The 20,737-nt window shown below is 38.7% G+C and overlaps 2 protein-coding genes across 8 annotated transcripts in view; one reads left to right on the forward strand and one right to left on the reverse strand.

The window, feature by feature from the left end:
- Nucleotides 1–10,101, forward strand: part of LOC129744058 (long-chain-fatty-acid--CoA ligase 1) — a 107,326-nt gene extending 97,225 nt beyond the window's left edge. For 5 of the 7 annotated variants that reach the window (XM_055736389.1, XM_055736391.1, XM_055736392.1 and 2 more), the window contains 5 exons: nucleotides 2,785–2,832; nucleotides 5,237–6,133; nucleotides 6,196–6,424; nucleotides 6,484–6,657; nucleotides 8,133–10,101. In XM_055736389.1, coding sequence (XP_055592364.1) covers nucleotides 2,785–2,832; nucleotides 5,237–6,133; nucleotides 6,196–6,424; nucleotides 6,484–6,657; nucleotides 8,133–8,270 — 1,486 coding nt within the window. In that variant the 3' untranslated portion in view covers nucleotides 8,271–10,101. The remainder of the gene's footprint in view (nucleotides 1–2,784; nucleotides 2,833–5,236; nucleotides 6,134–6,195; nucleotides 6,425–6,483; nucleotides 6,658–8,132) is intronic. The other 2 variants (XM_055736393.1, XM_055736396.1) reach the window with 1 other exon arrangement.
- A 5,676-nt stretch (nucleotides 10,102–15,777) lies between these two features.
- Nucleotides 15,778–16,522, reverse strand: LOC129743300 (gamma-secretase subunit Aph-1-like). The gene is made up of 2 exons (XM_055735286.1): nucleotides 16,301–16,522; nucleotides 15,778–16,179 (listed from the first exon to the last, which is right to left on the reverse strand). The coding sequence occupies exons 1-2, from the start codon at nucleotides 16,520–16,522 to the stop codon at nucleotides 15,778–15,780; spliced, it is 624 nt and encodes a 207-aa protein (XP_055591261.1).
- Between the last annotated feature and the right edge of the window lie 4,215 nt (nucleotides 16,523–20,737).

Consider the following 20,737-nt stretch of genomic DNA (forward strand, 5'->3'; position numbering starts at 1 on the left):
CTTCGCTGTGAGGTGAGTTTCACCTCGAAGAGGTAGAAGTTATCTTTTTGGCTTCCACGAGCGTTCACCTTGCTATCTCGGTAAATTTTACCTTTTCATTATTTTCGGTGTGTTGTTCTCTCTGCGATAAGCAGTGCAACCAGATTGTTAAAAAAAGCAGATGGTTCATTCGGAAAACTGTCCAATGAAAAAAGCAGCAAATATTGTCGCTGGCAACGGTTTGCATGCTTAGAGAGCAAAACTTGCGCTCTCTCGCATACTTTCAGGGTGTACGAATAAGGTGTTGAATATCCAATTTATAAAATGCTTATTGCTTAAGCTAGAAGTTAAAAATATGTACGCACATATTATGCCTCGACTTTGGTAGGTAAATGCTGTTTTTTCGGGTTTTATGCAATGACTCTATAATGTATATGAAACGTATAACAAAGTTTGTTGCGAAATATTCCTACAAAAATGTATGCTGGGTAGCGGCACGTTATCCAAAAAAATCCGGAAAATTGCCCTCCGTAGAAACAAATATCAGCCAAGCAAGTTGAAATTGTGAAAAAACTTCTCAAAAAATCGCTTATAATACAACTTTTATCAATAAGTCTTAATAACGATTCAATGTGCATCGCTGAATAGACAAGCGTACCAAAAACAAAAGTATTTTCCTCATTTCAAGTTTTTGTTGTGCTATACATAGTTGCTTAGCCTTTCGAACGGAAATGAAAAAAATAGAACCACACCGTTTCAAACAAAATAGGATTTTTCTTAGGTTTTTGTGAATCGTAAAAGGGCTTTAAAAATTCCACAAATAAAACAAATTAAATTATTCAAATATTACTGTTGTAGTCGACAAATCAGCTTTTCGATATTTAGGCTCGATCCCCTTCTATGAATATAGTCGACCAAGAGCAAAGAGTTCGCTGGCGAACTCTGTTAATAATCTGAATAAAGAAGATCAGTCTCTTGTTTCCTGACTGCCAACAGAACTGGACGTGTGTATTTTTAATCCTACAAGAAAACCCTGTTTAACTATAGTTATCCCTAGTTTAAATTATAAGAAAGGTTTATTTATTTAAAAACTACTAATATACCGGTTACTTCAATTACTACTGACTATGATTAGGTGACATACAATATCATTTTCGGCTAATATTGTTAAATTTTCGTTGAAAAATAATATTCAAATTTAAAGATTTCCAATACATTACACATAAATTCGTCTAATTTTTCGACGTTTAATTTGTATACGTGCCCTATTTCTTATTTTTCAGTTTTTTTAGTCAGCAGACCATCTCTGCAAAATAAACGTACAATAAGCCGGTTAAGGTCAATCTGTCAGTATTTTTCCCTTATGTATCAGAGAAGTTTTACCTGAAAACCTGGCAAAAGCCGGGCATTTATTTTCAAAACTTTCAACCATATATCCAGGCCATATCCGTATAAACAAGTGGCATATTTGACTAAATCAATTCGAGTTTACCATGATGGTGGCTTATGTACCATGTTTCTAAAGTCGTATATCGATAATACCAGTACCTTTCAATATTTCGCAGTTTTAGACATTTTGGTGAATTTCGGTTTTTCTCGATAAAATCTACTTTTTTTTGGTTCAGCTCATGAACGGTAGAAGAAGTAAAGTGATTGAATCACAAAACGGGAAAAAGCAATAGGAGATTCTTGATTTACCAAAAAACGAGCTGGAAATAATATGTTATTTTAGTTTTTTCAGTTATGTCTCTTGATTATTTGTGACCAATGTAAAAAATACAGAGCGCTTCAACCTGTAAATACAATTATTGTATCCCACACTTTTAAAAGGTGTTCGGATCATAAAGTGGTCAACTTGAATTCGCCGTATTTTGTTTATTTTTTATAGACAAAACGAACACAAACACTTCCAGGATCTCAATGAAACTCAATGTTTCCTCAAAGATATTTCTTTCTACTCATCTCCTACTCCAATCGCACTTCTCCCGAGGAAATGATTCTAAAACTACCAAACTCCAGAAATTGAACTATGAATGCCCGTGACCGGGATTCTCATGACCGATCGAAAGATTCCATTTAATTCAACCACGGTATAAGAAAAGTTCAGATACCGGTTTTTCAATAGCAACTTACTATCTTCTTCAGTGAGCGTTTTTGATCAATCGAATCTACTTATTCATCCATCCTTGTTTATCCTGAATTTAGACTACCTATTTATTTTCGTCTTACAGTATTAGGTTTTGTAAATTATTTGTGCTTTTAATAGAAAGTGTTTTTTGAAACACAATGCTAACTGAAATAAAATTACCTCGGAAAGGAGTGCTCAAAAATTGATCATTTTTTTTTAATTTCATGAAGAATTTACTCATTATTTTTTTTTTATTTTAACTTTATTTTTCATATTCTGTAATCAACATATTTTATTTCGAGTACCAACTTAATCTGATCCTATAGATTGAATTAAAACTCTTGATTGTTTAGTATCTAATCTTTAAAAAAACTCTAATATTGAAATTCTATATGAAAATTTGTTTAAACTGAGGTCACAAAATTATTTGTTTGCTCTCAGCCTTTTTTCAATATTTCGTATGCATTTAAAAAAAAATCTTTTCATCGAAAGATTATAAATATCCTTTTGTTTAATCTTTTTTATTATTTTATTTCTTCTTAACAAAATTTAATAATAATTTGAATACTTACAACATGACTTGTTGTATCTCCTTTCCAAATAATACATTTTGAATTGCAGTCGCCGTCAACTCACTTATAGACCATTTTTTTCTGCCGTTTTATCTATACTTCTAGGGTTTCTGATAATGAAATCATTGAAAAGGGAACTCCGATGATGATGAGGTATTTCTCAATCAGTTTCATATTGTTCAGCTATATGTTTATTGTTTCGAATTGAACTGTATAAAAAAACCCTTATTGGCCAATAAAATAAAGTTAACCAGATATTCGTGTTAAAAGAAACCCTGATTAGTAATACATAAATACATATGCCTCTCTCAAAGCCGTTCTGTTTACTACTGGACAGTTTAAACTTTGTTGATTATCAAAATTCTATGAAAACTATTCTACGCATTTTTTAAATTTATCAAAGTATTCCTTTTTATGCATGCTATTTAAAGTTGCTTTTGTTGTCGTTCCTTTTTAACTTTTTTATTTAACTTTTATGAAATCAATACATGTTAAACATAGCTTTCGTCGTCACTTGGATAAAATTTCCCACGCTACGATTTCATAATTTCAACAAAAACCCTGAACATATGTTGAATTCCTTACCTGAAAAATCAACGTCAAACCTCAAAATTGGAATAAAGTTGTTTTCAATTCTGTATAAAAAGTTTTCAATAGTAAAGTTTACTTATTAATTGAGTTTTACTCTTATCGTTGAGTGTTATGTGCTTTTAGTAAGAACATTCCAAGATTTAAAAATTATAGATGGATAGAAAAGATTAGAAGAAACATGACAGTTATTGAAAATGAGCGAGGAGAGATTTTTGAGAAGCATTTTTCAACCTACCTAACTTTGGTTCAAGCACGGATCCACATTTTTGAAGTGACAGAATCGGATAGGATTGAACCACTTCGAAAAAGTTGAAACGTGCCACAGGGATGCAACTTTATACGATTACTCTATAAAATGTGTGACCAACATCTATTTACATACAAAGTGTTAGTGAATCTCGTTTTTAAGCTTTTTTTATCAGATTTGAGCTTTTGTTTCCTTGATAGCATTGAAAATGAAAGCTTAAATCTAATAAAAAAAAGCTTAAATCTGACCGAAAAAGTTTAAACCTGAGAGATGCTCTCCACACGGCTTGTATAAGGTTGCATTCCTCTGATCCGTGCTTGAACAAAAGTTATGTAGGTATGTGATGAAAACACTTCTTTAAAAAAATATCTTCTCCCTCATTTTCAACGAGGCTGGATCATTCGGCCGAAAGTCATGAGGCCGAAAGCCATTCGGCCGAAGGTCAATCAGCCGATGGACGTTAGGCAGAATGGGCTATCTGGCCGAACAGGCCACAAGGCCGAATGGGTTATTCGGCCGACGGTTATCCAGCCGAATGCTGTTGCCGAAATGGCCATGAGGCCGAATGGTCGTAAGACCAAATGAATACTTGGCCGAAAGGTCGTAAGGCCGAATGGTCATAAGGCTGAATGATCGTCATAAATGGTTGCTAGGTCAATAAGAAATCTTTTACACTTGTCTGCAAGCAAGGCCGAATGGGATAGGCCGAATGGTCAGGCTATTCGACCTAACGACCTTGTAGCATCCATTCGGCCTATCGTCCATTCTGTCTTACGACCATTCGTCCTAATGACCATTCGGCCTTACGAACATTCGGCCTTACGACCATTCGGCCTAATGACCATTCGGCCTATAGTCCATTCGGCTTAATGACTATTCGGCCTAACATCCATACGGCCAAATAATATTCGGCCAAATAACCTTCGGCCTAATGTCCCATTCGGCCTTTTGTCCTATTCGGCCGAACATCCGTCGGCCTTTTAACCCATTCGGCCTAGCGACCTTCGGCCTAACATCTTTCGGCCTATCGGCCTTTGGCCGAATGTCCGGCCCCCATTTTCAACACCTGCCATTTTTATTCTAATCTTCTTCTTTTTGTCTTTTATTTTAAATCTTGAAATGTCTTTAATAAAAGGACATAACACTTACCGATAAGGTCGTTGAGATTAATTAATAAATAAGACTCTTGGTGGTTAATCTTCATTGATTGAATTAACTCTGTAATATTTTAAATTCATTTGGTTTGTTAGCTTGTTTCAAATTTAGTATTATTTTCTTTTAAACCGAATAGAAATGATACCCCTGCATAACTTTTTTTTCATCACTATACCACGGCATCACATGTAGCTATGTAATTTAAATATTTAAGTAAGATCTTTAAATTCAAAATATTAGTTAAAGGTATACTCTACTCCAAAATTGAGCTCACTTTCACGCTTCCGATATATAAAAAAATGGACATATTGATATTACACACAAGTTAAATTATAGATCAAGCTCTTCTCAAAATGACAGCAATGTTTTAATTGTTAATATGCGCTTTGTTTATATAGTTCATCGTTGTATATTCAATGCGTTCTCGTTGTTGTAAGCTTGCATTTTTATTAAACTTACTTAAAGTCGTTCGTAGTTTCAATTACTGCCAGTATTTACTATTCAATTACGCTACCCAGTTAAACCCTTCCATTTAACGCCTACTTAAACCATTCGTTATTGCAGATCCCTTCGGAAACTGGTGGTCATGAAGGAGATCCGACCGGCGACGCACCAGCGGGCCAAAAACCTTGGCATCGAACTGCACACCTTCGACGAGGTGGAAAAGCTGGGCGCCTCGAAGAACTTCCCGGAAATGGAACCGAAACCGTCGGACCTCTGCACCGTCTGCTACACCTCGGGAACCACCGGCAATCCGAAAGGCGTCATGTTATCCCACATGAATGTAGTGTCCGGCTGCGTAGGAGTCCTGCTTCAGCTGGGACCTCACAAGCCACGCGTTGGCGACGTGATGATTTCGTTCCTCCCGTTGGCCCACATGCTGGAAAGGTGCTGTGAGAATGCGGTGTACTATAACGGTGGAGCGGTCGGATTCTACTCTGGGGATATCAAGGAACTGACTAGTGATTTGAAGGCTCTGAAGCCTACCCTGATGCCGGCGGTTCCCAGGTTGCTGAATCGGGTGTACGATAAGGTATTCGCAGAGGCCGAACGGTCTTCGGTGAAGAAAATGCTGCTTCGGATGGCCTTGAACGCCAAGGAAGCGGAGATCAAGCGAGGTATCATTCGGCGGTCCAGCATCTGGGACAAGGTTGTATTCCGGAAAATCCAGGAAGGTTTCGGAGGACGATTGCGACTGATGGTGGTCGGTTCGGCTCCTCTGTCTCCGACTGTCCTGACGTTCTGCAGAGCTGCCCTAGGAAGTCTGATTTGCGAAGGCTACGGCCAAACGGAATGCACAGCTCCGATTACTCTTACGGTGCAGGGAGATTTCGTCCCTGGACACGTCGGTCCACCGGTAGCCTGCAATTCGATCAAATTGGTTGATGTTCCTGAGATGGAGTACTACGCCTCGCAGCAGCAGGGTGAAATCTGCGTCAAGGGTGCTAACGTTTTCATTGGGTAAGGCAAACTAATATTTCCTTAATCAATTTGATTTGTTTACATATGATTTAATCTTTCAGCTATTACAAGGATCCGGTTCGGACCGCTGAAACGATCGACGAAGATGGCTGGCACCACACCGGGGATATCGGTCAGTGGCTACCGAACGGAACGCTGAAGGTAATCGACCGGAAGAAGCACATATTCAAGCTGAGCCAGGGCGAGTACATCGTGCCGGAAAAGATCGAAAACGCTTACATTAGGAGTATGTACGTTGAGCAGGCATTCGTGCATGGTGAAAGTCTGAAGGTAAGAGGAAAATTAGAATTGAAAGAGCATCATTAAAATAATCACATTTTTCTCTGTAGAGTTGCGTTGTGGCGATAGTTGTGCCAGATGTTGATGCCGTGAAATTATGGGCTATTCAAAACGGAATTCCTGGAACGCTCAGTGTGTTATGCAACAACCGGGAAGTTAAAACGTTGATCTTGAACGATATGCTGCGTATGGGCAGAGAGACCGGACTCAAGTCATTCGAACAGGTACGATGGTATAAATTATGTATTATGTAGTTGGCCTATTCTTTACATTTTTGAATACTGTAAGTAAACGGAAGATTCCAAAGTTCATTAGTTAAGCCTAGTCCAATTGAAGGCTATTTGAACTGCGATTTACGTTGTGAGATAAACTCCAACAACTTGCTGGAAACATGAGAAAATCTCTGTGTTTCGAGACCAACCGTCTTCAACTCTGGACTAGGCTTTAGAGGCCTTAATTGTTTTTTTTTCTGTATTAAAAAAAGAACAACGATCATACCCACGATTTTCTTCCAGAGTTGGATCGTGGGAATAATTGGGTCTTAACCAAAATAACCACAGAATATATTTTAAAATTTTACATAAGGTACACCGGGGCAAGTGCAAACTCGGGGCAAGTGCAAACGTTCATCTTTTCTCTGTTACAAAAAAAGTAAAAAATATTTCTTCTTCTAGAAATTGTTGTTTAGACCCAAACAAACAATCTGACATAGATAAACAAAACTTTCTTTGAATTTTTCACTAAAAACACGGCACTGTTTGATCACACACGAATTCAAGTTCGTACTAGACATGAACAGTGTGTTTTTGTTTTGCATATTTTGGCTACAAAAAAGGGCATTCAAATCCGAATTTTCGTTAAAAGGTGAGTGTTTGAGATCGATATTCAAGTGAAAGCAGAAAATTTATAATAAATTTTCATTACACCCCGAAAGTTGTGAAAATAATATTTGTTCTTGTCAACCCACACTGTGGGGCAAGTGCAAACGACACTACCGGGGTAAGTGCAAACGCACCTTTAAGCCATGCAACATAAGCCATTTCAGAAAATTCATCACCAAAATGGTTCAGCATTATATTAAAATGGTCAGGAGGGGTATCCAAAGTGTTGTATCTGAAGCGGATGTTCGAAACTCCTTAATGCATTAGTAAATGAAGGTCTTTTGCTTAAAACAACAGTCACCAAAAATGGAGTTCCAAAAAGTTATCAATATTGCAAGAAAACAGCAAACATATCAATCAAAGTTGATAAAACGTACCGGAACATGTATTCAATTCATTTTAAGACCGATACACTGACTCATCTGTGAATTAGTTTGGAAAAAGTATTGCGTTTGCACTTGCCCCCATAAACGGGGCAAGTGCAAATTTTGAAATTTTTTCACAAAAGCACCGTTACTTTTTACCAACATTTTTTAATTTTTCACTTCCAACAAGAATTTGTTGAGAACTATTTTAGTGATGCAACGAACGATAATTGATGATTTTTGAACATATACATATTTTTCTAGGACATGTGACAGTTGAACTATGGTGAAAACCGTTTGCACTTGCCCCGGTGTACCTTACATATCGCCGAATTAAAGTTACCTAGGAACATTAAAAAACAGTTCCCAGGAGCCTTAATCACCAAAATAATTACTCCAAAAGAAACTAAATAAAAGAGTGGGTAACTAAACATGGTTCTTCCCCTTCCACAGGTCAAAGACATCTACCTACATCCGGATCCGTTCTCGGTGCAAAACGGTCTGCTGACGCCAACGTTCAAGAGCCGGCGGCCGCAGATCAAGAACTACTTTGCCCCGCAACTGGATGACATGTACAAACACCTGGACTGAACATACATACACACACACACATTGAATGATCACAAAGGTTAAATTAAGCAGGACTCCTTTTTCGGTGGTCGGAACAGGGCGAGGATCGTCAAAAATTTAAATGGGTACCGGCAGAGGTACCTTATAGTTTAGTTGCAGAATAAATTTTGTATATTTGAGTGTACATTGGGGGCTTAAGTTTGTATAACGGGTGGAGAAAATAATTAATTCTTATTTGAAAAATTACCTCCCCTTTGGTGTAAAAACAGTGAGTGCTAGAATAGTGTGTGATCGAGACAATGATTCCAGAAAATTTAAATATGAATGCCAGCTTATACATGTGTCGCAAAATGAATGAACTTGAACTGTCGCCAAGCGCCGATTTCAGTTTATTTTCCTTTTATTTATATTTTTCTATTCGAATATTAGATAACCAAGTTTTGCATTCAGTGTAGAGCAGTAAATTTTTGTTACGCTGTTTTTCGAAGGCAAATTATCCAGATTAACGTGGAGGACAGTTATATAGTAGAGCGAACAGAAGCTATACCAAAATTACTTAGTTGTTACTTAACCAATTGGACTATCTAAAGTATAATTACAACCAACCTTAGCTAATAGGAATGAAACACGTTGTGCTAGGACAAGAAAGTAGCTTTTAAAACAAAAACCATCTGTACAGTAGTAGAAGAAACAATTGAAATGAAAAAGTGCGTGATCGATTCTTTTGAAGTGAATCAAAAACCAAGAAAAATATTCGTAATAACATGATGGGCTTGAGCCTAGTAAATTTTCACCACAAATCAACTTCACATTATCTAGGGCAAATGAATTCTTAAAGTCAATTTCGAGTTCTTATGAAGTTTTTTCGATTCTGTGAGAACCTCCATTCTGGTTTTCAGGGTTTACTAGTTACTTAAAATGTTTAGAACGGCAGACACACCATCAACACTTTAAAATGTGTGGGTGGCTTTACTTTACTTAGAGGATCAGAGGTGAACTGACATCACGAGTGAGTGCGTACAATTGGCAGTAAGACATTTTTAGAGATACCTTCCGATTCATGCGATAGATCCAAATATAGATTCTTTCTCGTTTTCCAACGAAAGGTGACCAACTCTAGTCATTATGATTCCCAAATGTAATCTTGTGTTACGTTTCAAATCTAATATTGTGAAACGAAAATAAAATTTTCTGTTTACGGGATAGGTAATACGACAATATCATTAACCAAATTAATCTTAGTAGAATGTTAATTAAAATGAATTTTTGGAGAAAACCCATTGTTTGCCCAGACAGAATTAAAACAAAAAAAATCAATTTTACTAGCAAAACTTCTTCGAATCGAAAAACATACCACAAACACGTTTACTTATTATTAGAAAAGGTGCTTCTTGTACCGACCACACCAGAATCAAAGTAAAAAATATTGTTAAATGATCTTTTCAATTTTCAACGGTTCAAAAACTCAAAACCAATAGGCTCGGTGAACTACAAGCACAGAGGCGGGAGCAATGTTTTCACGTTTAAAGCAGTAAACCCTTATGTAAGTAGTGGATGAGATCAGTCTTTAAGAAAAAATGACTCACAACACATGCACGCTAGAGCCTAAAATAGGGAAAATAAACGAGACCATAAGGAAATTATACCGCAACATGAACATATGTAAAACCGGATACTTACACAAACCACGATTGATTTGCCAGGAAAGAATAAAACGAACGAGGGCTAACTAGACTTGCAAATCATTTTAAGGAGCGCCTATTTAATCCTATGAAATTCATGCAATATGTAGTTAGTTGAAGGCAGTGCAGATATTGAATAAAAAATCCAGCGTGGGTGCTGTTGAACGGTATTTGAAAGTGTTTATTTATGAAGCAAAATAATGAGAAAGATTAGGAAATGTGGAAAATATATGGGTGTTTTTGTTCTGCGTAACGTGAGTGTATATATTGAACTCGATGGACGAATGGTGCATCAAGAAACCTATCCTCTATTATAGATATCTAATTCCAGGTATCACATTTGAAATAGATCGACGCCCAACGAAAAAAAATGCTATAGAATTTTTAAACAGCAACCACATCTGATAAGTAACTTAAAACGGTATGTTTCTACTACTAACAGAGTATCCACGTTAGTAGGCCAGATCCTAAAGTGGACTAATAAACCATTTAAATTAAACTGTTTTGATTAAACTTATCCTCGAAGCGCTCACAGACGAATCCGTTGTTCATGATGTCCGTGTTAGGGACAAGTTTAAATTCATACATTAGGACATAAAGGGTGAACACGAAATTATTGCGACACATTCAACAGGGCATAACTTTTTTTACCATTGGGTAAGATTCAACCAAATTTTGCACTCTTTCTCATTGATGTGTATTGTTTACATGTTGTCAAACTCGAAGTTGTCGATTCAATGAAAATGGAGGTGAACCAACGCGAGTCGTGAGTACAAATTCTTTTCAAACACATGGAATTTCCTGACCTGTCGCACCGGCAGTTGGGAAAAATGTTGAACATTCACCATTCAACCGTCTCCAGAGTATTGAAGCGGTTGACGTTGGACCACGGCAAAGGAGCTGGAAGAAAACCGAGACCGGAGAACAAAAAGACGGAGGGAAAGGTGAAGCGGATGATTAAAGCAAATCCCAACGTCTCAAGCGGTGATTTGACTAAAAAGATCGGCATGTCGCAGAGCTACGTCCAGAATGCAAAGAATGTCGCAGTTCACCTCCAAATATCTCGTTTGGCAGGCCATCTGCTCTTGCGGACTGAGTGAGCCTTTCGTAACAAAGGGCACAGTAAATGGCGAGATCTACAAATCTGAATCTGAAAAAAGCGTTCGATTCCATTGATCATGGTATAATTGTGTAAAAATTAGAGTACCTGTGTATAAGAGGAATCGCCAATGATTTAATATCAAGTTATTTAACCAACTGAATGCAATATACAACTGTTGACGGTGCGTGTAGTTCCCTTGGGCATATTGCTCCAGGAGTGTCCCAAGGTAGCATCCTAGGTCCTATACTTTTCTCATTGTTCATCAATGATCTGGCGTTTCGGGAATTGATGCGCCCGAACCGCGAGTGTGACCTGATGAGGGCGGTCTATAGCCCGATCTGCGCTTCGGGTGGTCAAGCGCCCGACTTGAAGATCGGGTAGTTGCGCTGAGTGGTGACTTAAGTCAACACTATTTGTGAGTTCGGAGGAGTCTGAGTCCTACACGTGACCTAGGGGGCTTACCCCCCCTACCCGCGTGTTTGAACAGAGAAAGTGTCGTCGACAACTCGCTTTGTGTTTCTGGATCTTGGACAGGATTCACAAAGTTAGTAGTTGCGCTGTGTGGGGACCTCATTCACACGATGAGGTGTCGGGTCCTAACTCGTCAGAGGAGGGGTCGCGCATCGAGTTGTGTTAGAATGAGGTTATGCTGACAGAGGATTCGGAAACGAGTATTGCCTTGGAGCGCACTAGCGCGAAATGACCTCCCACTATTGAAGTAAAGTGTGTCAAACAGTTCGAGGTGGGAACAAAGGTCAGTGGCCCCAGGTGGACTTTATGGCGTAGGGGGTACAGTGTTCCTTAGCATTGTATCATGAGTCGTCCAATTGCACCCATGGACCCAGAGTAGCAAACTGGGGGGACGCGGTGGCTCGCCGTGCCTTGGAATGCAATCCGTAAATTGGATTTACCACCTGGGTTCACAACTAATAAAAAAAAAAAATCAATGATCTGGCATAATTGCACCTCCACGGGAAGCTTCGCTTATTTGCTGACGATACCTCACTCTTCTACCGCTGTGGAAATTGTAATGTGATACGTGTAAATATGGAGCACGATATTTCGCTGCTTAAAAATATTTCACCTCCGACCTTCTCTCCCTGAATCTCTCCAAAACGAAACATATGTTCATTCGATCATCAAGATATGCATCGCCAGCCCACGATCCATTAAAAGTTGAAGGCCAAATCATTGAGGAAGTTAAGAAATATCCATTCCTTGGATTGGTTCTAAAATTCACGATGTCTTGGTCTGCCCATATAACATCTTTAAAATAGAAGCTTAGTACGTTCTGTGGATTGCTTAGAAAAAATTCTGCTTTCATCCCTGTTTCTTGTCTAAAGAAAATATATTTTGCTATGGTACACTCAAGACTGAGCTATCTTGTTTCCTGTTGGGGAGCTGCCAGTAAATCAACTCTACGTGAACTTCAAGTTATCCAGAATCGCTGTATTAAAGCAGTATTACGCAAATCACACCTGTATCCAACACGCCTCCTTTACGCTGACAAAGCTGATTCTTTTCTACCCTTAAGAGCGTTGTACGAGTTCCAGATGCTAGTACACGTGAGAAAAATTGTAACTGAACGAAAGATCATCAAGAAGAGCCGTTACTTTCATTCTATCGCGAACAAACAACAAATTCAGACGCCGAAAATGATCGTTCATCGGAGCAAAACTATACAACCACCTGCCCACACTGTACCTCAATTGTCGGACAACTTCAAAAAAACACCTAAAGCTGAACTTCAAAAGAAAGATAAACTCCTATCTTACATAACATTTCTTTTGCTTTTCTCTTCCGCCTCCCCTAGCCACCGCCACATCTCGCCGCCACCCTCCACCGCCAACGGCCTGCCCCTCTAGATCAACGTGCACCAGAACCATGCAGCATTTATAGTGAAACATAAAAAATCATTCATAAATATTCTGATGAATGTGAAGTGTTAATTGATAGCTATTTAACCAGAAATAGTAATCCCTTGAAGGAGTTCAACTGACTGGGATTGTACCATTGTAGAATGATTGTAAAACTGATTTGAAGGGTTTTTATGCCAATTGAAGAAGAGGTTTCAATGTAACTTAACTTCAACTGGCTTATCCCTAAAGAAAAAAGCAGAAATTAAAAAAAAAATGTATAGTTTTGCTGTTGATTTTGTCTATCAAATTGTAAAGTTTGGAGGAAAAAATTAAAGAGGAATAGTGCGAACTGTCAGAGAAAATGTCGATGGTTTACAAGCCTGGTGGGAGGTCTATTCGCGCTAATGCGCTCCAAGGCAATACTCATTAATGAGACCACTTTCAGCAAAACCTCTCATCCTTACGACTCGACGCCTGAACTCTCCTCTAACGACTTGAGAACCGACATATCCTCGCAATGACTCGAGATTCCCACACAAACCTCTCCTCTTCGCGACTTGATGCCTGATCTCTCCTCTAACTACTCGAGATCCAACCCTCCTCGCATCGACTCGAGGTTTACCTCTCCTCTGCACGATTCAAGGCCCGATCTCTCCTCTAACGACTTGAAATCTGACCTCTCCTCGTAATGACTCAAGGTGACCACTTGTACCCCTCCTTTTGTTGATAAGGGGCCAGATCCCTCCTCTTACGACTCGAGACCCGACCCCTTATTATAAATACTCGGGGTTGACCACACAAACCTCTCCGCCTGAAGTTTTGAGGCCTGACCTCTCCTTTAACGACTCGAGGCCCGACCTCTTATCTTCAGGGTTCGAGGTTTGCCACCTTGCCCGTCGTGTTGCTGATCGAGAGCAGCTTATCCTAGACTCGCGCCTGTCACGGCACACGCGCGGGACTTAACGCAACGACTCGGATGATTCCGACGAGACGTCATCCTACTCCGACTTGAATGGCTCACCCGGCGTCGAGAGCCACTCTACCCGTGGGTATTCCCGGACGTGGAATAACCCTTTCCCAACGATTTCCACTGCGAAGAAGGTAACAGCCGCTTCTAGGGCACTCTATCATGTACACCTGTCCGATCATCGTGCCCTAGGTCACGAAAGGTGCACTCCGCTTCCCACACGTGCAGATGGCTAGCCAAACCAGGAATTTCTTCGCAAATTTGGACATCTTCTGGGTGCGGACATGCTCCTGAACGCTGAACTTGGCCGTGAAAAACAGGTTGCCGGGGTTCTGTTTTTAGTCTGCCTTAACATATGTTTCATCGTCCATGATAAAGCATTCAACTTTCGTCAGCATGTTGAGGTACAACATCCTGGCACGGATTTTGGCGGACTTGTTCTGCTTCTCGTCGCGATTAGGGGCCTTTTGTACCTTGAACGTTCGAAGCCTAGTCTTAGTTTTGGCCTTCTGGACAAAACTTCGGCTTAGGTGCAGCTCATTAGCCACATTTTGAACGGAGGCGTTCGGATTTCGGTTGAAGGCCCCAACTACGCGGTTGTGATTTTTGGTGTTGTACGGAATACTTTTTCCTTCACTTCTGGGCTTCCGATCGGTGGTCCATCGTTCCTCGAACCGCTTAATCAATCGCGACACCGTGGAATTCGCGATTTCCAACGTTTTAGCGATGGAACGATGCGAGAGATCCTTGTTCTCGTTATGAATGCGCAAAATTTTATCACGCACGAGCTGTTCTTTCGACCCCATTTCCGCGAGTTTTGATCACAGGAGTTTAAAACTTGCAGGATGTTAACAATGCACTATGAACTAAATCCACCAAAATTTTGATTAAATTCTACCCAACGGTTAAAAAGTTAGAGCAATTTCATCGTGGGCACCCTTTATTCAAAAAATATAACAGCGCGCCTGGAAGGCCGCTCTAAAAGAGGATTTGAAAATCGTGTGAATCGGCTTTTGGAAACCTATCCAAAAGCAAAACAAAGAAGCTCTACTACAACGCTCACTATGTCAGCGAACCTTACGCTCAAAGCTTCGGTATGTAATAAGGGCAAACGATGGATAACAGCAACGGAAACGGAAACGGGAGTCTAGCAGTAGACAAGAAGCGTTTTTCTCAACTTGGCCGCAAAACGAAAGTCCTAGACAGCGGTTCCAATTTCCAAAGCAGTCCAGATTCAAATGATTGAATGAAAATTGGAGACCATGTACCATGGGTACATGGTTGAGGTACTGGAATTGTTATTTTTTTAAATGGGAGAAGTGGGAAGATGTGCGGTTCCGCATCCCAGTGCCGGCCGAGACAACAGATGAAGAAGCTATGCCCGGGATCGGGCGATTCCTTGTAGCAGGACAGAGTTCCTACCTACATATGATTTTTATAGCTTACATTTTGTTAAACGATGAAAGTTTGTTTAGATTAAATCGGCAAAAGTTTCAAATAAAAAAAATTTGGATCAAAGCCAATGACTCGTTGCCAAAGGCTAAAAACTGGTTTTCACTGAGGTGTAATAAAGGGTATTTCACATTATGAAACAAAATGTCTATTAAGGAACTATGAAATGCGTTACACCAGTCAGTACTATTGGAGTGCTATTGGTATAAACCAGTGATTTTCGTTATAATTCCTACAGCCCCCCCTGGGGGCGGTGAAAGAGCACAAAACTATAAGTTTTTGTTTCATTTGTATACACATTTGTTCGAAAATACTCCTAGGGGGGTGGTGAACTTAAAAATATCGAAATAGGGGCGGTGAGTGAAAAACGTTTAAAAACCACTGATATAATAAATGATAAATTGGTACCTGAATCAAAAAGTTTAATCAAGAGGTTGATAACCAGATCTTCTTCTACGGAAATTAGTTATGAATTTCCAGAACCATGCAAAGTTCCTCCAGCAGCTCGAAAAGCTAGAACCGTGGTGACAAGCAGCACCAGATAGGACCCCGTCAGGGTGACCGCAACAAGTCCCTGAGAATTCAGCAGAGTCACACACGATACAAACAGGTGACTTACTACCACGTAAGCAACGTGGAAATAGTTCTTCGTATCCAATGCGCTAAAAAATATCACATTCCAGAAGGTATGCAGCAATATCATGCAGAGAGATTGGGCCGCATTGAACACGAACAAGTAGCTGGAACCGGTTTTGAGTCCAAAGGTTGCTGGTCCTAACGATGCGCGCAGAATCTGGATCGAGGAAAACACTCCGCTCATGATTCCAAAGCCCAGGCCGGTGGCGTACTCAGATATGTGCCTACTGGGCTGATAGCGCAAGAAGGGTCCAATTTTGGGCAGAAATTTATACAATAGATAGCGGAAGCCCTCCAACGAAAAAATTTTTTTCGTTATGTGGATCCATCCCTAAACCAAACTAAGCACTTACCTGAATAAAAACGGAAATGATTAATGCAAACACAAGCTTGTCTCGTAGCGGAACAACCACGAACCAGATAATTGCGGAAAGCAGAAAAGACACCGACCAGAAGAAGGAACCAGCCACCATGAGTACGAATCGTTTGGCATCATGGGCTATTGTCAGGTTAAACATGGCAAAAGATGGTCCGAAAGCCAGGAATAAGCAGCCGAAAAATTCTGCAATGGCCATGCCGCTATCGCTTTGAAATCGACGATTTTCATTGAACTGAAACCGACAACTAAGTCTACTAGAGTTCTTTCTTCACATGACTAATAAAGACTGTTTGCTTTATTAAAGTCTTGTCCAAACTATATAGACGGTAGACTAAGCCATTTGATTGTTGCAAAGATAGGCAGGTTACTCATACCGTTGAGAGATTTGAGGAACACGCTCGCTTGTAATAAACCAAATAAGATGAATTTCAGCATAATTTAATGAAACAAGAAAGTCCTAGCTCAAACTAATATAGCCGAAATAAGCTGTCTTATAGAAGAGATAAGGGTATATTGGCCACCTTAAGAAGGACGCTTATTCAACCATAGAAAACAACTGTAATATGTGAGTTCCACCGCCGCCGTAGTATAAGCACCATTAGGGTGAGTGCTCTAACTTTGGACATAGAGCCTAAACTAGTCCTAAAATACCGAACATTGTAAATAATTCATTTTGCTAGCATAGGATAAAGATACTCCTATGCACACAATGAACTCTCATTCTTCTTGAATCTTACCATACCGCCTTTGGCCATAAAATGTCTTTCTGATAAAATTGTCTACGTTTTTAAGAATGTACCTCCTAATAAGTAGCAAATCAGACAGCTCAATTAGTGAGACGCGTTTTGAGAAAGTAGAGGGAATAAGGAAAAACACGTTTTTTTACTGTCCAAGCCAAAGCTTTAAGGAAAAATACTTTCACTGAGAATAATATGAAAAGTTTCAGCTTTTGTTTTGCTGATAGAGCTGACGGAGAGTGTTTGAGATATTCATAACAGAAATTTCAATTATTTTGAATATTTTTAAAGATGTAATACTTTTTTATAATAATATTTGATAGAAGATAACATTTTTATTGAATTTGTTTATTTGTTGTCGAAAACTTTTATTTTCTGTAGGAATTTTAGTTCTAGGTCGAATAAAGGGTACCAATAAATCGATCACAGTGGTAGCGAAAAAGTTTTTTAATAACTGTTTGCCAACTGCATTGTTGATATAAGACGCGAATGACATAAAGAGGTAAAACCAACTATAATCGAAATAAATAAAAAGTAACACTGCAGTATCAAAAAAGAACAGTAGGTCCAAAGTTGGAAATTTTTTATCATCCATATCTTTGCAAGTTTTCAATAATGGCCAAACCTTTATTGAAAATTCTCTTTCTAAATTTTTTTGATTAATCAAAAACCACTGCTTAAAGGTTCCAAAGTAGGGCAACTAACCCTAATCGGGGCACGATAAGCCTTTTCTGCCGTAGAATCTAGCAGCTAATTCAACTCAATAAGATAAAATGAATTAAAGAGCTACAGCTTGACTCGTTTTCATCTGACGATTTGGTCTAATGATAAGGTGTCGGAGAGATAATCAGAGGACTCGAGCTCGATTTCTAATCGTGGCAATTTTTTTTCATTTACTATGCATGATCGATGCATTCTACACTAAACGGTGAGTTTTAGATCCATCAAAAGAAGCAATAACAAAATAATGTATGTGTGGTATCCTAGCTATGCCTCTGGCTGTAAGACTATGAGAGACAAGCTCTTAACATCAGCGATAGCAATCGCTAGCTTAACTGAGCTCTGAAGTGTAGTGTTCGATAATGCCAGTTGAGAATCAATCTCGTGAGAATCTTGCATACGGACACCTCGGAATTCCACTGTATGTCTGTTTGTTGAATACAATCAATTGCAAAAATCAAAATTATCGATCATGAATGGTAAATGAAAAAAAAACAACCTTGACCAGGAATCGAACTCGAGTCTTCTGATTACCTCTCCGACACCTTACCACTAGGCTAAATCGTCAGATGAAAAGTGTAAAGCTGTAGCTCTATATTTCATTGAATTGGATTGGCTGCTAAATTCTATGGTAGAAAACGCGCATCGAGCCCCGATCAATGGTGCTCTGTTCGCCCCGAGTAAATAAGTTAAAGTAAGAACGCGTTTAAAATTGATTTTAGTGAAAAATCAAAAATTTCATCATGGTGAAAATTGAGTAACAATGTGAACATTATGTTGCAGTGCGTACATTATAGATCAAAATTATTTATCGATAGTAAGAGCTTATTTTCAGGTGCTCATAAATTTTAATATTTTCGTTACTCGAAAACCTATTTGGTTTTTTTTAAATATTTCTTTTTTGCTGAAAGATTAATGAAATATAGGAAAAACGAAACTAATCCTTATAAAAATTATTCAAGAAAATACGTACTTTTGAAGAAGTGAGGAGTGCATACTATTCCCCGGGTGCTCGTTAATGCCCCTATCTCCCCTACGTACCGCGTAAAAAACCGTGTTGTAATACCCGAAAACTACGTTAAAACCGAGTTAATTCCTGAAAACCGTTTAGAAAAAAAAACTTGAATTTGGGACTGTGAGGACCTGCTCCGCAAGATGAGTTTGAGATTATTGATTGAGATAATTGAGATTATTTGACATGAAACCTGAGACAAGATACATAGAATATGAGACCTGAGACATGCGACATGAGACCTGATGCTTGAGACCTGAGAACTGAAACCTGAGCCCTGAAACTTGAGAATTGAGAACTGAGACGTGAGACCAGAGATATGAGATTTGAGACCTGCGAATTGAGACGTGAGACCTGAGACCTGACCCTTGAGATCTGAGACATGAGACCTGAGACATAAGACACGGCTTACGGTCGCAGGTCTCAGGTCTCATAGTTTATGTCTCAGGTCACACAGTTTATGTCTCTGGTCTCAGATCTCAGGTCTCGAGTCTCAGGTTTCAATTTTCAGGTTCATTGTCTCAGGTCTCATGTGTCTGGTCTACGAAATGGTGTTTTTTTTCCTTTTTCATCCTAGTTCACAAATTTTTCTGATAATTGAAATCGCTTGAATTGTCCTGATTATTGAAACATGGTCTTTAAAATGTAGAGGAGTGTGGTATCGTAGGCCACTCTGCATATCTAGGATATGTGTTGAAATAACAATCTCAATCCAACTGTCATCATCGTCGCTCTGCGTAAGCATATATTTCCATATGTCGTAGACTTGTGTACGCATCTTATGCTCGTTCATTTCTAGCCTAGAAAAATGTACTTGCATAATTAAACAAGCACCCGAAAGTTGCATCGGAGAGAGACCTTATTAAGTACCGTAAACTGGGGGAATTTTGATCAACATGAAATTTTTGCAGATAATCATCATTAACTAAGCAAAACGTTAAAATATCTGAAAACTGTTTACTATACGTTTGAAAGCCTATAAATTGAGTTACAAATAGGCTAAATTTGGTTTTTATTAGAATTTTTTTTATATTACTTTAAAATGTTATTTTAAAATCTTAAAATATCTTATTTTTCGAAGGCTCACATACAAACATCTTTCCTGATCAAATTTAAGCATTTAGGAGCAAACGGGTTGTTTTATGTGAAAGTTCAACATTTTTCTTTATTTAGGTTTGGTTTATGTGTTATTTTTATGGACTTTTGGTGATAATTTTTGGATATTGGCAAAAAAACGGCGATTTTCCATTAGAAAGCGCGTATAGTAAAAATGGCTAAAACCCTATCAAATGGTTCAATTTGAAGAAAAATAGAACATGGGAATAGTGCGAGGACCTAAGGAATTGCATAAAGGCAAAACTTCATTTGTTTTTGAGGCCAGAAAAATTGAGAAATGTTTATAACTTTTACCCCTAGATGTATGCAGCAACATAGTCCATCTTTTGATTATAAATGGTTATGGTACATAACATGCTCAATTGCTGATGGTATTAGATTTGTCTGGCTCTTTCACATGGAAAATGAATTTTTCATGAATTATCAAATTGATGATATCAATAACTCACTCAAAGACAACCATTTTGCAAATCATAGCTTATAGGGAATCATGGGCCACATAATGTGGAGTATCTTGGGCCAAGGCCGTGCGAACGAGGGGGGGGGGGAGGGTGTTTAGTGGTGTAACCCCCCCCCCCCCATGGAGATTTTTTCCAAGTAAAAATTTCACCGTAGTAACGAAAAATTACTTTATCTTTAAAGGTGTTTCAAAATCAGTGTTAACAAGCAAGTCAGAAATTTGGTTCGCGGTTTTTAGGCTTGAATCACCCTTGACTAGAAACATTTCATTTTACGACACTATAAGACGTTCATGAATTAAAACTAATTTTAATTGTAAATTTCAATTGCAATTCATTCAATCTTTTGTATTGAATCTCAAAACTTG

Source organism: Uranotaenia lowii, chromosome 2 (assembly GCF_029784155.1).
Source record: "Uranotaenia lowii strain MFRU-FL chromosome 2, ASM2978415v1, whole genome shotgun sequence".
Classification (NCBI taxonomy): domain Eukaryota; kingdom Metazoa; phylum Arthropoda; class Insecta; order Diptera; family Culicidae; genus Uranotaenia; species Uranotaenia lowii.

Bases quoted from the DNA above. Each gene is read 5' to 3' on its own strand.
- LOC129743300 (XM_055735286.1), bottom strand. From the start codon at position 16,522: ATGGCCATTGCAGAATTTTTCGGCTGCTTATTCCTGGCTTTCGGACCA. The intron at 16,180-16,300 runs GTAAGTGCTTAG...TTGCGCTATCAG, and splicing joins TCATTTCCGTTTTTATTCAG to CCCAGTAGGCACATATCTGA.